The sequence below is a fragment of the Lolium perenne genome, chromosome 5, assembly GCF_019359855.2.
Source record: "Lolium perenne isolate Kyuss_39 chromosome 5, Kyuss_2.0, whole genome shotgun sequence".
Lineage (NCBI taxonomy): Eukaryota > Viridiplantae > Streptophyta > Magnoliopsida > Poales > Poaceae > Lolium > Lolium perenne.
Window position 1 is genome coordinate 53,741,017 of NC_067248.2, and position 12,632 is coordinate 53,753,648.

The 12,632-nt window shown below is 46.2% G+C and overlaps 2 protein-coding genes across 2 annotated transcripts in view; both read left to right on the plus strand.

Moving 5' to 3' along the window:
* Window positions 1-325: 325 nt before the first annotated feature.
* LOC127299200 (osmotin-like protein) lies at window positions 326-1,221 on the plus strand. The gene has a single exon (XM_051329129.2). The coding sequence runs from the start codon at window positions 364-366 to the stop codon at window positions 1,015-1,017; it is 654 nt and encodes a 217-aa protein (XP_051185089.1). The 5' UTR covers window positions 326-363; the 3' UTR covers window positions 1,018-1,221.
* A 6,594-nt stretch (window positions 1,222-7,815) lies between these two features.
* Window positions 7,816-12,632, plus strand: part of LOC139831483 (uncharacterized) — a 33,037-nt gene continuing 28,220 nt past the window's right edge. The window contains exon 1 of the mRNA XM_071820768.1: window positions 7,816-7,976. Within this exon, the coding sequence (XP_071676869.1) occupies window positions 7,816-7,976 (161 nt within the window). The remainder of the gene's footprint in view (window positions 7,977-12,632) is intronic.

Consider the following 12,632-nt stretch of genomic DNA (forward strand, 5'->3'; position numbering starts at 1 on the left):
ACTCAGGAGAGTTTGTTACGATCAGTCGCGAAGCTAGGGAATAAATCCATTGGGTTCAGTCTCTATTTTTCTAGTGTAATTATTCACTAATAAGCAATGTCAAAGATTAGATTAGTGAAGGATACATGCATGTATTTTATTGGGTTCACTTGAACCCAACACACATATATATACAGCAGCTCCGATGAATTTTGCCACTCGTTTGTTTGTTTGGGCGTGTTGTGAACAGTGTGCACGAAAGCGAAGCAATCCTCACCAACCAGCTGGATCTTGCCACCTGCCTATATAAACCAGCCTGCACCTGCGTTCTAAAACCCACACCCACTTCACCACCCTAGCTGCAAAGCCAAGAAACAAGAGCAGATGGCTGCCATGGCGGAGCGCCTCGCCCTCGCCTTCCTGCTCGCGGCGGCCGCCGTTGTGGCGGCATCGGCGGTGGACAGCAAGCTGACCATGCACAACCTCTGCCCGTTCCCCGTGTACCCGCTGGTCACCCCCATCGACGGCCTCCCCTCCATCGCCGACAACACCATCCAGCTCGGCGCCAACGGCCGCGGGCTCGTCTCCTTCCCCTTCCCGGCCACCTTCTGGGCCGGCCGCGTGGTGGCGCGCACCGACTGCGCGTCGCCGACGAGCTGCGAGACGGGGACGGCGCCGCCGATGACGGTGGTGCAGCTGGTCGTGCACTCGGCCGATGCCGGGCCCGGGGCGGACCTGGCCACCTACAGCGTGAGCCTCAAGGACGGGTTCAACGTGGGCGCGGCGGTCAGCCCGCAGTTCATCGGCGGCGGGCAGTGCCCGGTGCTCGGCTGCCCCGTGAACCTGAACGACGGCTGCCCCGTGAACCAGCGCGTCGTCGACAAACGCGGCATGGTGGTGGCGTGCAAGGGGGACTACGGATACTTCAAGCAGCGGTGCCCGCTGACGCGGGTGGGCGGCAGCGACGTGGAGCCCGTCCCCCAGAGGTGTCTCGCGCCCCGCGAGCTCAAGGTCATCTTCTGCCCGGCCGCCATCTGATCGATCTTACCATGGTCGGCGCCGCCTCCGCCCAGACGGAGCTCGTACGGCGTCGGCGACAACTAGTAGCTGGTCATTACTACTCATTATTAGCGTGCCGCTGATGCATGCGTAAGGGTGTTGTGAAATGAAATTTGTGTCCAGACTGTGGCATACGGGAGTATCACTATATATCAGTCAATAATACGTACTCGCATGTTCTTACACGTCTGTTTTAGCGGTTTCCGTATACTCGTTTTTATTTTGGTTGAGCAGTCGTATATATTCGTACGTACTTGCTTATGATTGTTGTGATCTTGTGGACGACGAAATGCTGGGCACAACGAGGCCCGGATATCGATTGGGGGCTGATGTGCAACACGAGCGAGCGAGGCTGGTTTCTGTGATTCTGTCATCTGTTTGGGACGCAACATCTCAATTGACAGGCCGATTGTAATGATTTGATAACACCGGCGTTGTTTTCCTACGATTTTCTTTTTGTCGCTCTCTCTTCTCTTCTTACGTGGAGGAGGGACCCAACTGTAGCAGCTCCTTCCGCTAAAATTTGTCCTTCTTAATGGATTTACGACTCCTTGTCATTGGCTACCAAAGGTCCGTATCTCTATTATTAATTCTCTAGTCACCCCAGTCGAAAGTGACTAGAAATGTTAAACTTGTACACCCTTATTTGTAATTTGTAAATGGTGGTGAGTATACGATTGATTCACAATCTTCCTACGGTTTGTACTTAGGTGAAGGAGCTGTGCTGAGGCACTAGCACTGGCAAACACGCCAAACTCATCATGTTATGCCACGAGGGTTAGCACCTAGCAGCCTCTAAGAGCTTCTTAGGGAAAGATAGATTCAGGTGCTCAACATTAATCCTCATGCAAATTCGGTGAGTCATGGCTTAGGTCAGCTAGAGAGAACACCATGGCCGAACTACGGTATATGATGTTCCGGCAGAAATCGCTCAAGCGATGAACTGTGATTGCATTTTGTCTCCAGTAACCGCTTTCTCCGAAAAACAAAAACAAGAGTCAAAGAGGTATAGTCTTTCTGTGGGTCGCTGAAATGCACATGTCCCGCTCAGAACACTCAAATGGTCAAACTGTCTTTCCTTCAACAAACACTCACATGAAAGGTTTTTCAGACGAGTGGCATGCTCTAATTTATAATTTTGTTCTCGGAGGAAGTATCGTAATCAAGGTTCATGATGACATTGGCAAATACTTTCATACGAAAAAAGGATTAAGACAAGACGATCTATTATCACCCATGCTATTTAATGTAGTAGTTGATATGCTAGCCATAATTATTGAGTGTGTAGTTGATGGCCAAATTGTAGGGGGTAATTGTACATCTTATCGATGGTGGACTATCTATTCCAGTATATGATATTGATTCTATTTGTGGAACACAATTTTGACAAAGCAAAAAAATCTTAAGTTGATTTTATCATTTTTTGAGAAGCTATCATTAAAGTGAGTTTTTTTGCGTCGGTGGGGCTCAAGACGAGGATGTTAGAGTATCTAGTGTTCACGACAGAGAAGTTCAGATGAACCTAGACAAAAGTACAGATACAAGTGGACGGTAGTTCAAACTATCCTATCATTGATCTGATCGGTTTATAAGATCAAGATCAATCCCGTGTTTTCCTCTATCTGTCGTAACCTTCCATGTATCTAGCTCTGCCGTTGTTGGCCTATATAAGTTAGCACGTAACCGATGGAAGTCCCCATCGTTCCCAACAAACCTTGAGCGATCATATGGTATCAGAGCCAACTTCATAAAACACATCTACGATCTCTCTCCCATCCTCTCTCGCCAACATGACCAATCCTCTAGCCGGCATCAATGTGAGCGAGAAGTTGAAGAGATCAAACCATCTCCTATGGCAGTCACAGATTCTGCCCCCGATCCGCGGCGCCCGTCTCATGAGCTTCCTCGACAGCAAGACGGAGCCGCCGGCCGAAACCATCACCGTCGAGAAAGACAGCAAGACAACCAAGGAGCCCAACCCTGCCTACGACGCATGGGTGGCCACGGACCAGCAGATGCTCACCTTCCTGCTCGGTTCCCTCACGCCGGACATCCTAGTCTCAATCATTGGGATGGGCACGGCGGCAGAGGTCTGGGGAGCCATCAAGGCAATGTTTGCCTCCCAGTCCAGGACGCGGGTCTCCAACTTTCGCGTCGCCCTCGCTAAGACGAGGAAGGAGAACATGACGATGGCGGCCTTCTTCACCAAGATGAAAGGCCTCACCGACGAGCTTGCTGCAGCAGGCCGGCCCATCGATGAAGAGGAGCTCGTGGAGTATCTTCTCGCGGGCCTAGACGAGTGCTACAATCCCCTCTTCGCCGCCATCGGCATCAATGGTGGGGAGAACCTCACCGTGAGCGAACTCTACGCTCAGGTCTGTGCCTATGACAACCGCATGGAGCTGCTCACCGACGGCAACATCAGCGGCGGCGCCTCTGTCAACTCGGCCCAGCGTGGACGTGGTGGACCGGCGGACGTGGGCACTTTGGTGGACGCAGGGGAGGCCGCGACAACATCAACAACAACCGCGGCCATGGTCGTCGCGGCAGTGGCGGCTGTGGACGCCGTGGAGGAGGCAGGAGCGGCAAGGACCGTGACCGTGACCTCGTCACGTGCCAGATTTGTGGCAAACAAGGGCACGAAGCATGGAAGTGTTGGCACCGCTACTGCGAAGACGATGAAGAAGAGGAGGAGAAGGGTGCCAATGCAGTGTCCTATAGAGTGGACACCAATTGGTACAGCGACACCGGCGCCACCGACCACATCACCGGTGAGCTCAACAAGCTCACCATGAAGGAAAAGTACACCGGCCGCGAGCAAATTCATGCGGCCAATGGACAAGGTATGAGCATTAGACATGTTGGTCATGCAATTGTTGATACCCCCTCTAAATCTTTGCATCTTAAGAATGTTCTTCATGTTCCACATGTCACTAAAAACCTTGTTTATGTTCATCGTTTTACTAAAGACAATCATGTCTTCATTGAATTTCACCCTTGGTATTTTTATGTCAAGGATAAGGCAACGAAGAAGGTACTTCTTAAAGGTAGATGTTTGTGTGGCCTCTACCCGTTGATTTCTTCATCACCAATCAAGAATAAACAAGTGTTCAGTGTCACAAACCTTCAGCTTCGAGGTGGCACAGTCGTTTAGGGCATCCTTCTTTTCGAATAGTTCAACAAGTTCTTAGCAATTATGATCCTTACACAAATAAATTGCATGATGAGTCGGTTTGTGACTCTTGTCAAAGAGCCAAAAGCCATCAACTTCCCTATTTGAGGTCTACTAGTGTATCCACTTCTCCCCTACAACTTGTGTTCTCTGATGTATGGGGACCAGCTCCTAGCTCAGTAGGGAGATTTTCATACTATGTAAGCTTCATTGATGATTTTAGCAAATTTTCATGGATTTATCTTCTTAAGCACAAATCTGATGTGTTTCAAGTCTTTCACAATTTCCAGCAACTTGTTGAACGCCAATTTGACACAAAATCTTTGCCATCCAATCTGATTGGGGTGGAGAATATGAAAAACTAAATTCCTTTTTTCAAAAGATTGGCATTGAGCATCATGTGTCTTGCCCTCATGCTCATCAACAAAATGGCTCAGCTGAACGCAAGCATCGCCACATTGTAGAAGTAGGCCTTGCACTACTTGCAAACGCATCCATGCCACTAAAATTTTGGGATGAAGCCTTCCTGACCGCCACATATCTCATCAATATGCTACCCACCAAAGTCATTAATCACGAAACACCAATGGAACGTCTTCTTCATAAAACACCAGATTATGCATCTCTCCGTATCTTTGGTTGTGCAAGCTGGCTGAATTTGCGTCCTTTCAACAAAATAAAACTTGCTTTTCGGTCACAACAATGTGTATTTCTCGGGTATAGTCACATGCACAAAGGAGTCAAATGTCTTGATGTCAAAACTGGTCGAGTTTACATATCTCGTGACATTTTTTTTTGATGAAACGGTGTTTACCTTTGCTAATCTTCATCCCAATGCCGGTGCCCTCCTTCGCAAAGAAATCCTTCTTTTACCCGAATATTTTCAAAATCATCCGGTGTCATCTCATGAGGGGGAACAACATTGTACTGATCTAACACCTAATGACTTTGTAATTCCTTGTGATATAAGTGCTTCTCAGGTTCCGCAGCAACCAGGCGAAAATTTGGTGCAAAACGGTGAAGAAATGAGGCCAAATGGTGCGTTCACGGCAGCACATGCTCCTGGCACAAGACACGAGGCAAATCTGCCTCGGATCGGGCAAACCTCGGACGACAGCAGCGCCAGCAGCGGATCTGCCTCGGGATTTCTAGGCGCGACAGGGTCTCCAGGCGCAGCAGGGCAGCCTCGGGCTTCGACGCACTAGCCAACGAGCGCCGCGTCGCGCAGTCATGCGGAGACAACGTCCACGCGCGCGTCTCCTGCGGCGTCTAGAGGCCAGAGGGGCAGCAAATCTTCTGCTCCCACCGTCAGCCAGGACAGTGGCGAGTCAAGCGCTGCCACGTGTCACTCACGGGAATCATCATCGCATGCAGGATCTCCTGTTCGTCAGACGGAGGCAGCAGGCGGATCTTTTGCACCTGGATCTTCTACGCCTGAGCCATCTGCAACCCAGCCTGCAGCGCCAACATATAGAACACGGTCAAGAACAGGTAATACAGGACCAAAAGTTTATAATGATGGTACGGTCAGGTATGGGATGTCATGCTTTTCTGATGAACCTAAAAATCTACAAGTAGATCTAGCTAATAAAAATTGGAAACAAGCTATGGATGATGAGTACAAGGCTCTAATTGAAAATAAAACATGGCATCTAGTACCACACAAAAAGGAAATAACTTAATAGACTGTAAATGGGTCAATAGAATTAAAAGGAAAGCTGATGGTACTATTGATAGATATAAGGCTAGATTAGTAGCAAAATGTTTTAAACAACGATATGGTATAGACTATGAAGATACTTTTAGTCCTGTTGTTAAAGCTGCTACTATCAGACTTGTTCTAGCTGTTTCAGTATCAAAAGGATGGAGTTTGAGGCAACTAGATGTGAAGAACGCGTTTCTCCATCGTGTAAGCTTGACAAGTCACTCTATGGGCTAAAACAAGCACCAAGAGCATGGTTCTCCAAGTTAAGCTCTAAGTTACAAGAACTTGGTTTTTTGGCATCAAAGGCAGACACGTCACTCTTTATTTATAATAAGCCAGGTATCATCATTTTTGTACTAGTATATGTTGATGACATTATTGTTACTAGCTCCTCCAACAAAGCAATTACTGCACTCCTTCAAGATCTTGGTTCAGCTTTTGCACTAAAGGATCTTGGTGACCTTCACTTCTTCTTGGGAATTGAGGTAAAGAAATTTAATCAAGGAATTACATTAACCCAAGAAAAATATGCTTCAGATTTGCTCAACAGAGTTGGATTAAAAGGGTGCAAGACACTTTCCACTCCATTGTCTGCATCAGAAAAGCTTTCTGTCACTGAAGGAGAACTCCTAGGACTAGAAGATAGTCACTGAAGCAGTACTTGACTCTTACTAGACCAGATATAGCATTTTCTGTCAATAAGGTATGCCAGTTTCTCCATGCTCCCACTACTGTACACTGGACAGCTGTAAAGAGAATATTGAGGTATGTCAGTGGTACAGTGAGTCTTGGGCTAACCTTTAGAAGATCTTCTTCTACATTGGTAAGTGCCTTCTCAGATGCAGATTGGGCAGGCTGTGTAGATGACAGAAGATCTATAGGAGGTTTTGATGTATATTTTGGACCTAATCTGATTTCTTGGAGTGCTAGAAAAAGGCAACAGTGTCAAGGTCAAGTACAGAAGCTGAGTATAAATCTCTAGCAAATTCTACAGCAGAAGTTATATGGATTGAGTATCTATTGAAAGAACTTGGAATCCAAAGATATGAAACTTCATGCTTGTGGTGTGATAATATGGGTGTGATACGTCTCAAACGTATCTATAATTTCTTATGTTCCATGCTACTTTTATTACAATACTTGAGTGTTTTACACATACTGTAACACCCCAAATTTCAATAAAAGAGAGAAGAAGAAATTTAGAGACCAAAATTGAGAACCAACAAAAACTTTTCAATTGCATATAGTGCCCTGCATAGGACTTGTGCATTTTGAGTGATATGCCATGATGAGTGTTATCTTGTGTATTTGAGGAATTCCAAAACCCTAGAGTGATCAAGTAATGATCATCAACCCACTTCATCAAAAAGAGAAAGAAATCAAATATTCATAAAACCCTAAAACCCTAACCTATGGTCCATGTCAAATTTGTAAAATTGACCATAGACCCATTTGATCTTCACCAATACTTGTTTTATGATATTAAAGAGTAATTACAACTTTGAGAATCAAAGTAACCCCAATTAAATCAAAGCCAAGAATAAAAATATAAGCACATGAGATAATGGTCATTTTTGACTTTTATATTCTGGTTGCTACTTTGAGCCTCTCTATTTCAAAATTTCTAAACTAAACAAATCCAAATCTTTGCATGTCATCCAAGTACACAACAAGATGAATAACTTTTGTAAAGGGGACCATATCAAATTCATCTTGGATCAAGAGATAGGATCAAGCAAAGTAGAGACTTTTTATTAAAAACAAGATCACCCCATTTTTTCGAAATTGATCAAACCAGACCACTCCTTGACCATTTCTTGGCTCAACCCAGTCCCTTGGACCTCCCTATACCTAGCTCATGCAAGAACACGCCATGGACACGACCAGATCATGGCCGGCCATGGCCATGCCGGCCACGTCGCCCTCCGACACGCCTCCCCCATCCTCTCTTCACCATCTGCACGGCCACCGTGTCCAACGCGTCGCCCACGCCCTGCTGAGATCGCCCGTGCACGCCGTCGATCGCGAGGACGCCGACAGGACCCGGACGACGCGCGCCCAGTATGTTCCAGGTACGCCGCGAGCGGCATGGGCGACGTCACTGGCGCACGGACGCGCGCGACACGGCCACGCGGCGTTCGCCGTACCTCGCCGTACCCCGACCATCTCCGCGCGCCCTGGTACCCTCCTCGCCACGCGGAGCTCGCCGGACAAGCTGGCGTCATGCCTTAGCGCCCACGGTCGCCGGAGAGGACGAGCGCGCCCGCCACGGCCGCGCCAGTACGAGCAAGGACCCGACCACCCTATGCACCCCCTCGCCGCGCCGTTCACGCTCATAGCCTCGCCATGACGTCGTGAACACGCCCGCGTCGCCGCCTAGCCCCCTAGACCCCCGGAGCGGCCGCGCCCTTGTCGACTTGCCGCAGCACCCACGGCACCCTCACGCGCCTATAAAAGGAGACCTCCCCTCAACAATCTGAGAACACCACCATGACCACCTCTCACCACCGCTTCTCAACGCACCAGTAGCCACCTCAATCGTCGCCGGAGCAAGGCCAGTCGACGCCTCACTGCCGCAGAAGCTCTGCAGCAATCGCCGTCGATCCAGGCCTCCCCAAGCGACGCCACTGCTACCAGGAGCCTCGCCGTCATCTACAACGTCGTCGAGCATACTGCCAACCCTAGCTGGAGCCACGGTGAGCCCTCCGACCCCCTACCTGCGCCGCCGGCGAGCTTCTCTCTCGCCGTCGACGACGACACACCTGAGCCGTTAGATCACGATCTAATCCAACGCCCCCTGTTGATCCATACCGCTTCGGCTATTACAAGTCGCTGACGGGTGGAGCCCACTGTCAGGCGGCCCGCGCGTGCACAGATGCGTGGTGGGCTGGCCTTGGGCCGTTATAATCCATTTCGGCCCAGTTAGTTTCCTGCCAGCCCGTTTAATTCAAATCTCGTTTAATAAATTCAATTCAAATTCCATACTGGACCTAACTTTGAAAATTCATAGAATCTGTTTGGCTTGGCCAAATTTAACAAACTTTATATATTTAGAAAGCTTAGGAATTTATCTACACAATGCCACTGGTTTGAACCCTAGATCTTTTATAGAATTAAAATGGAAAAATAAACAAGACAAGGACTTTTCTGCCTTAGAATAATTATTAAAAATCAACCAAAATAGATATTTAATTAATTCCAACTCCTATAGCTCACAATTAACTTACACTAATTGTTTCTGCAAGAAAATGGTGTGGTCACTTTGAATGATCATGCCCTAGATTAATTAATGAACACTATGGCTAAGTTTAGTATGTGATATTGTCCCAAAATTATTATGAAAATCATATGGAGGATTTCCCTTCATTTAAATCTTGTCCCAAAAAGGTTCATGAGATGTTTGCACCCCTGGTCCAAACACTCCTATATGAATATTTGGAGATTTAAAACATTTGGGAATTATAAAATGGTATGAGGTGATTTACCTCATTTAAATCATTTTCTCAAATAATGATAAATGAATGTTTGACTTAGGTCAATATGAATTCATGTATGATTAATTGGGAAGTTAAATCTTAAGAAGATGTCAATAAGAGGAAATTATTTTTCTCAAGAAACAAATGGAAAATTATTAACTACATATGTAATGAGAGGAAATTATTTTTCTTAAATCAAGAAAACCAATGCACCTAATTATTTTATGTGTGTGCTTAGCATAGTTTGTGAGAAGTAAATATGAACATAGTATAGCCTTTGAATTTGTTGAGTGATTATACTTCATATTCAAATTTAGACGCTAGCACCGGAGATTACCAAGAGGAAGGAGAATTCTACCCAGAAGAGGAAGAAGAAAACCTAGAGAACTACCAAGGCAAGCTCATACTCTTGCAAAGTTCAAAGCCCCCTTTTGGGCAAGGCACCATGATTCTTATCTTTCTTACACAAGCCTGTCCTAAGCTTACATCATACAAGTTTTCCTTGTTGTTTTCAAAGAGTTGAATTAACTTGACTTAGGTGAACAAGATTCTGAGAGTAGCAAAGTTAGTTCAAAGATAGCAAAGCAATGTAGCACCCCTCATGATTAGTGCCAAAGCTAAAATACTAAAACTTGACTACTCTAGATGGGGACCTATGATATGTTGAATTTGAAAACTTGTGAATACTCAGTCATTCTATTGAATGAAGTTGAAGTTGAAGGTGAACAAGAGAAGATAGTGATTTTTGATAAAACCTGATATTGGTTTGAATGCGATACCTTTCCAAGTTCAAGTACCCCCACAATACCTGATTATGGGTAGGGCTTAACTGGAAGTTTATACATCTTAGTATGGGTTCCCTCTGAACACACATCATAGGGGTTATGCTGAGGCTGCCTCCGTTGTTGAGAAATGATGTGGATTGAGGTGAATTATACGGCCAAGCCCTGTGCAGTTCCCAGGTTAACAGTTGGTTTTCACTGGGAGGCCAAGCTCATGGGGAGAGGTGTTCATACTAGGGTTTGTAAGTGAAAGGTTAGGGTTGATGATCCGCGTACTGTGTTACGATGATTTGGAGATATTCCGACGGATGTAATCAAATGTTGTGGCACAAGTGTGCAACCTCTGCAGAGTGTCAATCTATTCGAATAGTCGTGTCCACGGTTACGGACGGTTGGAAAGGCCATATAGTTTCCGGTGTCAGATTTTGAAAATATTGATGAAATACCTTGCGACTTGTTGATTTACAACAGATGATGTTGTGGGAATGACACTAATGTCCCCACTTGAGTCAGCTAGCACATGAACCAACGGTTGTGAACTAAAATTTGGCCTAGTCACATTAACTAGGGCTTAGTATCTTTATTTAAATGGTTAGCACTGATGGCGTGTAACTCACACGTTCGTTGGGAACCCCAAGAGGAAGGTATGATGCGCACAGTAGCAAGTTTTCCCTCAGAAAGAAACCAAGGTTTAATCGAACCAGTAGGAGCCAAGAAGCACGTTGAAGGTTGATGGTCGCGAAATGTGATGCGGCGCAACACCAGGGATTCCGGCGCCAACGCGGAACCTGCACAACACAACCCAAGTACTTTGCCCCAACGAAACAGTGAGGTTGTCAATCTCACCGGCTTGCTGTAACAAAGGATTAAACGTATCGAGTGGAAGATGTTTGCAAAGAAAACAGTAAACACAATTGCAGTAGATTGTATGCTATGTAAAGAATAGGACCGGGGTCCACAGTTCACTAGAGGTGTCTCTCCCATAAGATAAAAGCATGTTGGGTGAACAAATTACAGTCGGGCAATTGACAAATAGAGAAAGACATAACAATGCATATACATGATATGATAAATATAGTGAGATTTAATCCGGGCATTACGACAAAGTACATAGACCGCCATCCAACTGCATCTATGCCTAAAAAGTCCACCTTCAGGTTATCATCCGAACCCCATTCAGTATTAAGTTGCTAAGCAACAGACAATTGCATTAAGTATGGTGCGTAATGTAATCAACAACTACATCCTTAGACATAGCATCAATGTTTTATCCCTAGTGGCAACAGCACATCACAACCTTAGAACCTACATCACACGATCCCTGTGTCAATGAAGGCATGAACCCACTATCGAGCATAAATACCCCCTCTTGGAGTTAAGAGCAAAAACTTGGCCAGAGCCTCTACTAATAACGGAGAGCATGCAAGATCATAAACAACACATAAACAATAGATTGATAATCACCATAATCATAGTACTCTCTATCCATCGGATCCCGACAAACACAACATATAGTATTACAGATAGATGATCTTGATCATGTTAGGCAGCTCACAAGATCCAACAATGAAGCACAACAAGGAGAAGACGACCATCTAGCTACTGCCATGGACCCATGGTCCAGGGGTGAACTACTCACTCATCACTCCGGAGGCGACCATGGCGGTGTAGAGTCCTCCGGGAGATGAATCCCCTCTCCGGCAGGGTGCCGGAGGCGATCTCCTGAATCCCCCGAGATGGGATTCGCGGCGGCGGCGTCTCAGTAAGGTTTTCCATATCGTGGCTCTCGGTACTGGGGGTTTCGCGACGGAGGCTTTAAGTAGGCGGAGAGTCAACGCGGGGGGCCACACGAGGGGCCCAGGGGGTAGGTCGGCGCGGCCAGGGCTTGGGCCGCGCCGCCCTAGCCCCTGGCTGCCTCGTGGCCCCACTTCGTTATCTCTTCGGTCTTCTGGAAGCTTCGTGCAAAAATAGGACCCTGGGCGAAAGTTTCGTCCAATTCCGAGAATATTTCTTTACTAGGATTTCTGAAACCAAAAACAGCAGAAAACAAGAATCGGCTCTTCGGCATCTTGTTAATAGGTTAGTTCCAGAAAATGCATAAATATGACATATAATGTGCATAAAACATGTAGGTATCATCAATAAAGTAGCATGGAACATAAGAAATTATCGATACGTTGGAGACGTATCAGCATCCCCAAGCTTAGTTCTGCTCGTCCCGAGCAGGTAAAACGATAACAAAGATAATTTCTGAAGTGACATGCCATCATAATCTTGATCATACTATTTGTAAACATATGTAATGAATGCAGCGATCAAAACAAAGGTAATGACATGAGTAAACAAGTGAATCATATGACAAAGACTTTTCATGAATAGTACTTCAAGACAAGCATCAATAAGTCTTGCATAAGAGTTAACTCATAAAGCAATAAATCAAAGTAAAGGTGTTGAAGCAA

What these genes read in the sequence shown, in the direction of transcription:
- LOC127299200 (XM_051329129.2), top strand. Translation starts at nt 364, where the DNA reads ATGGCTGCCATGGCGGAGCGCCTCGCCCTCGCCTTCCTGCTCGCGGCG.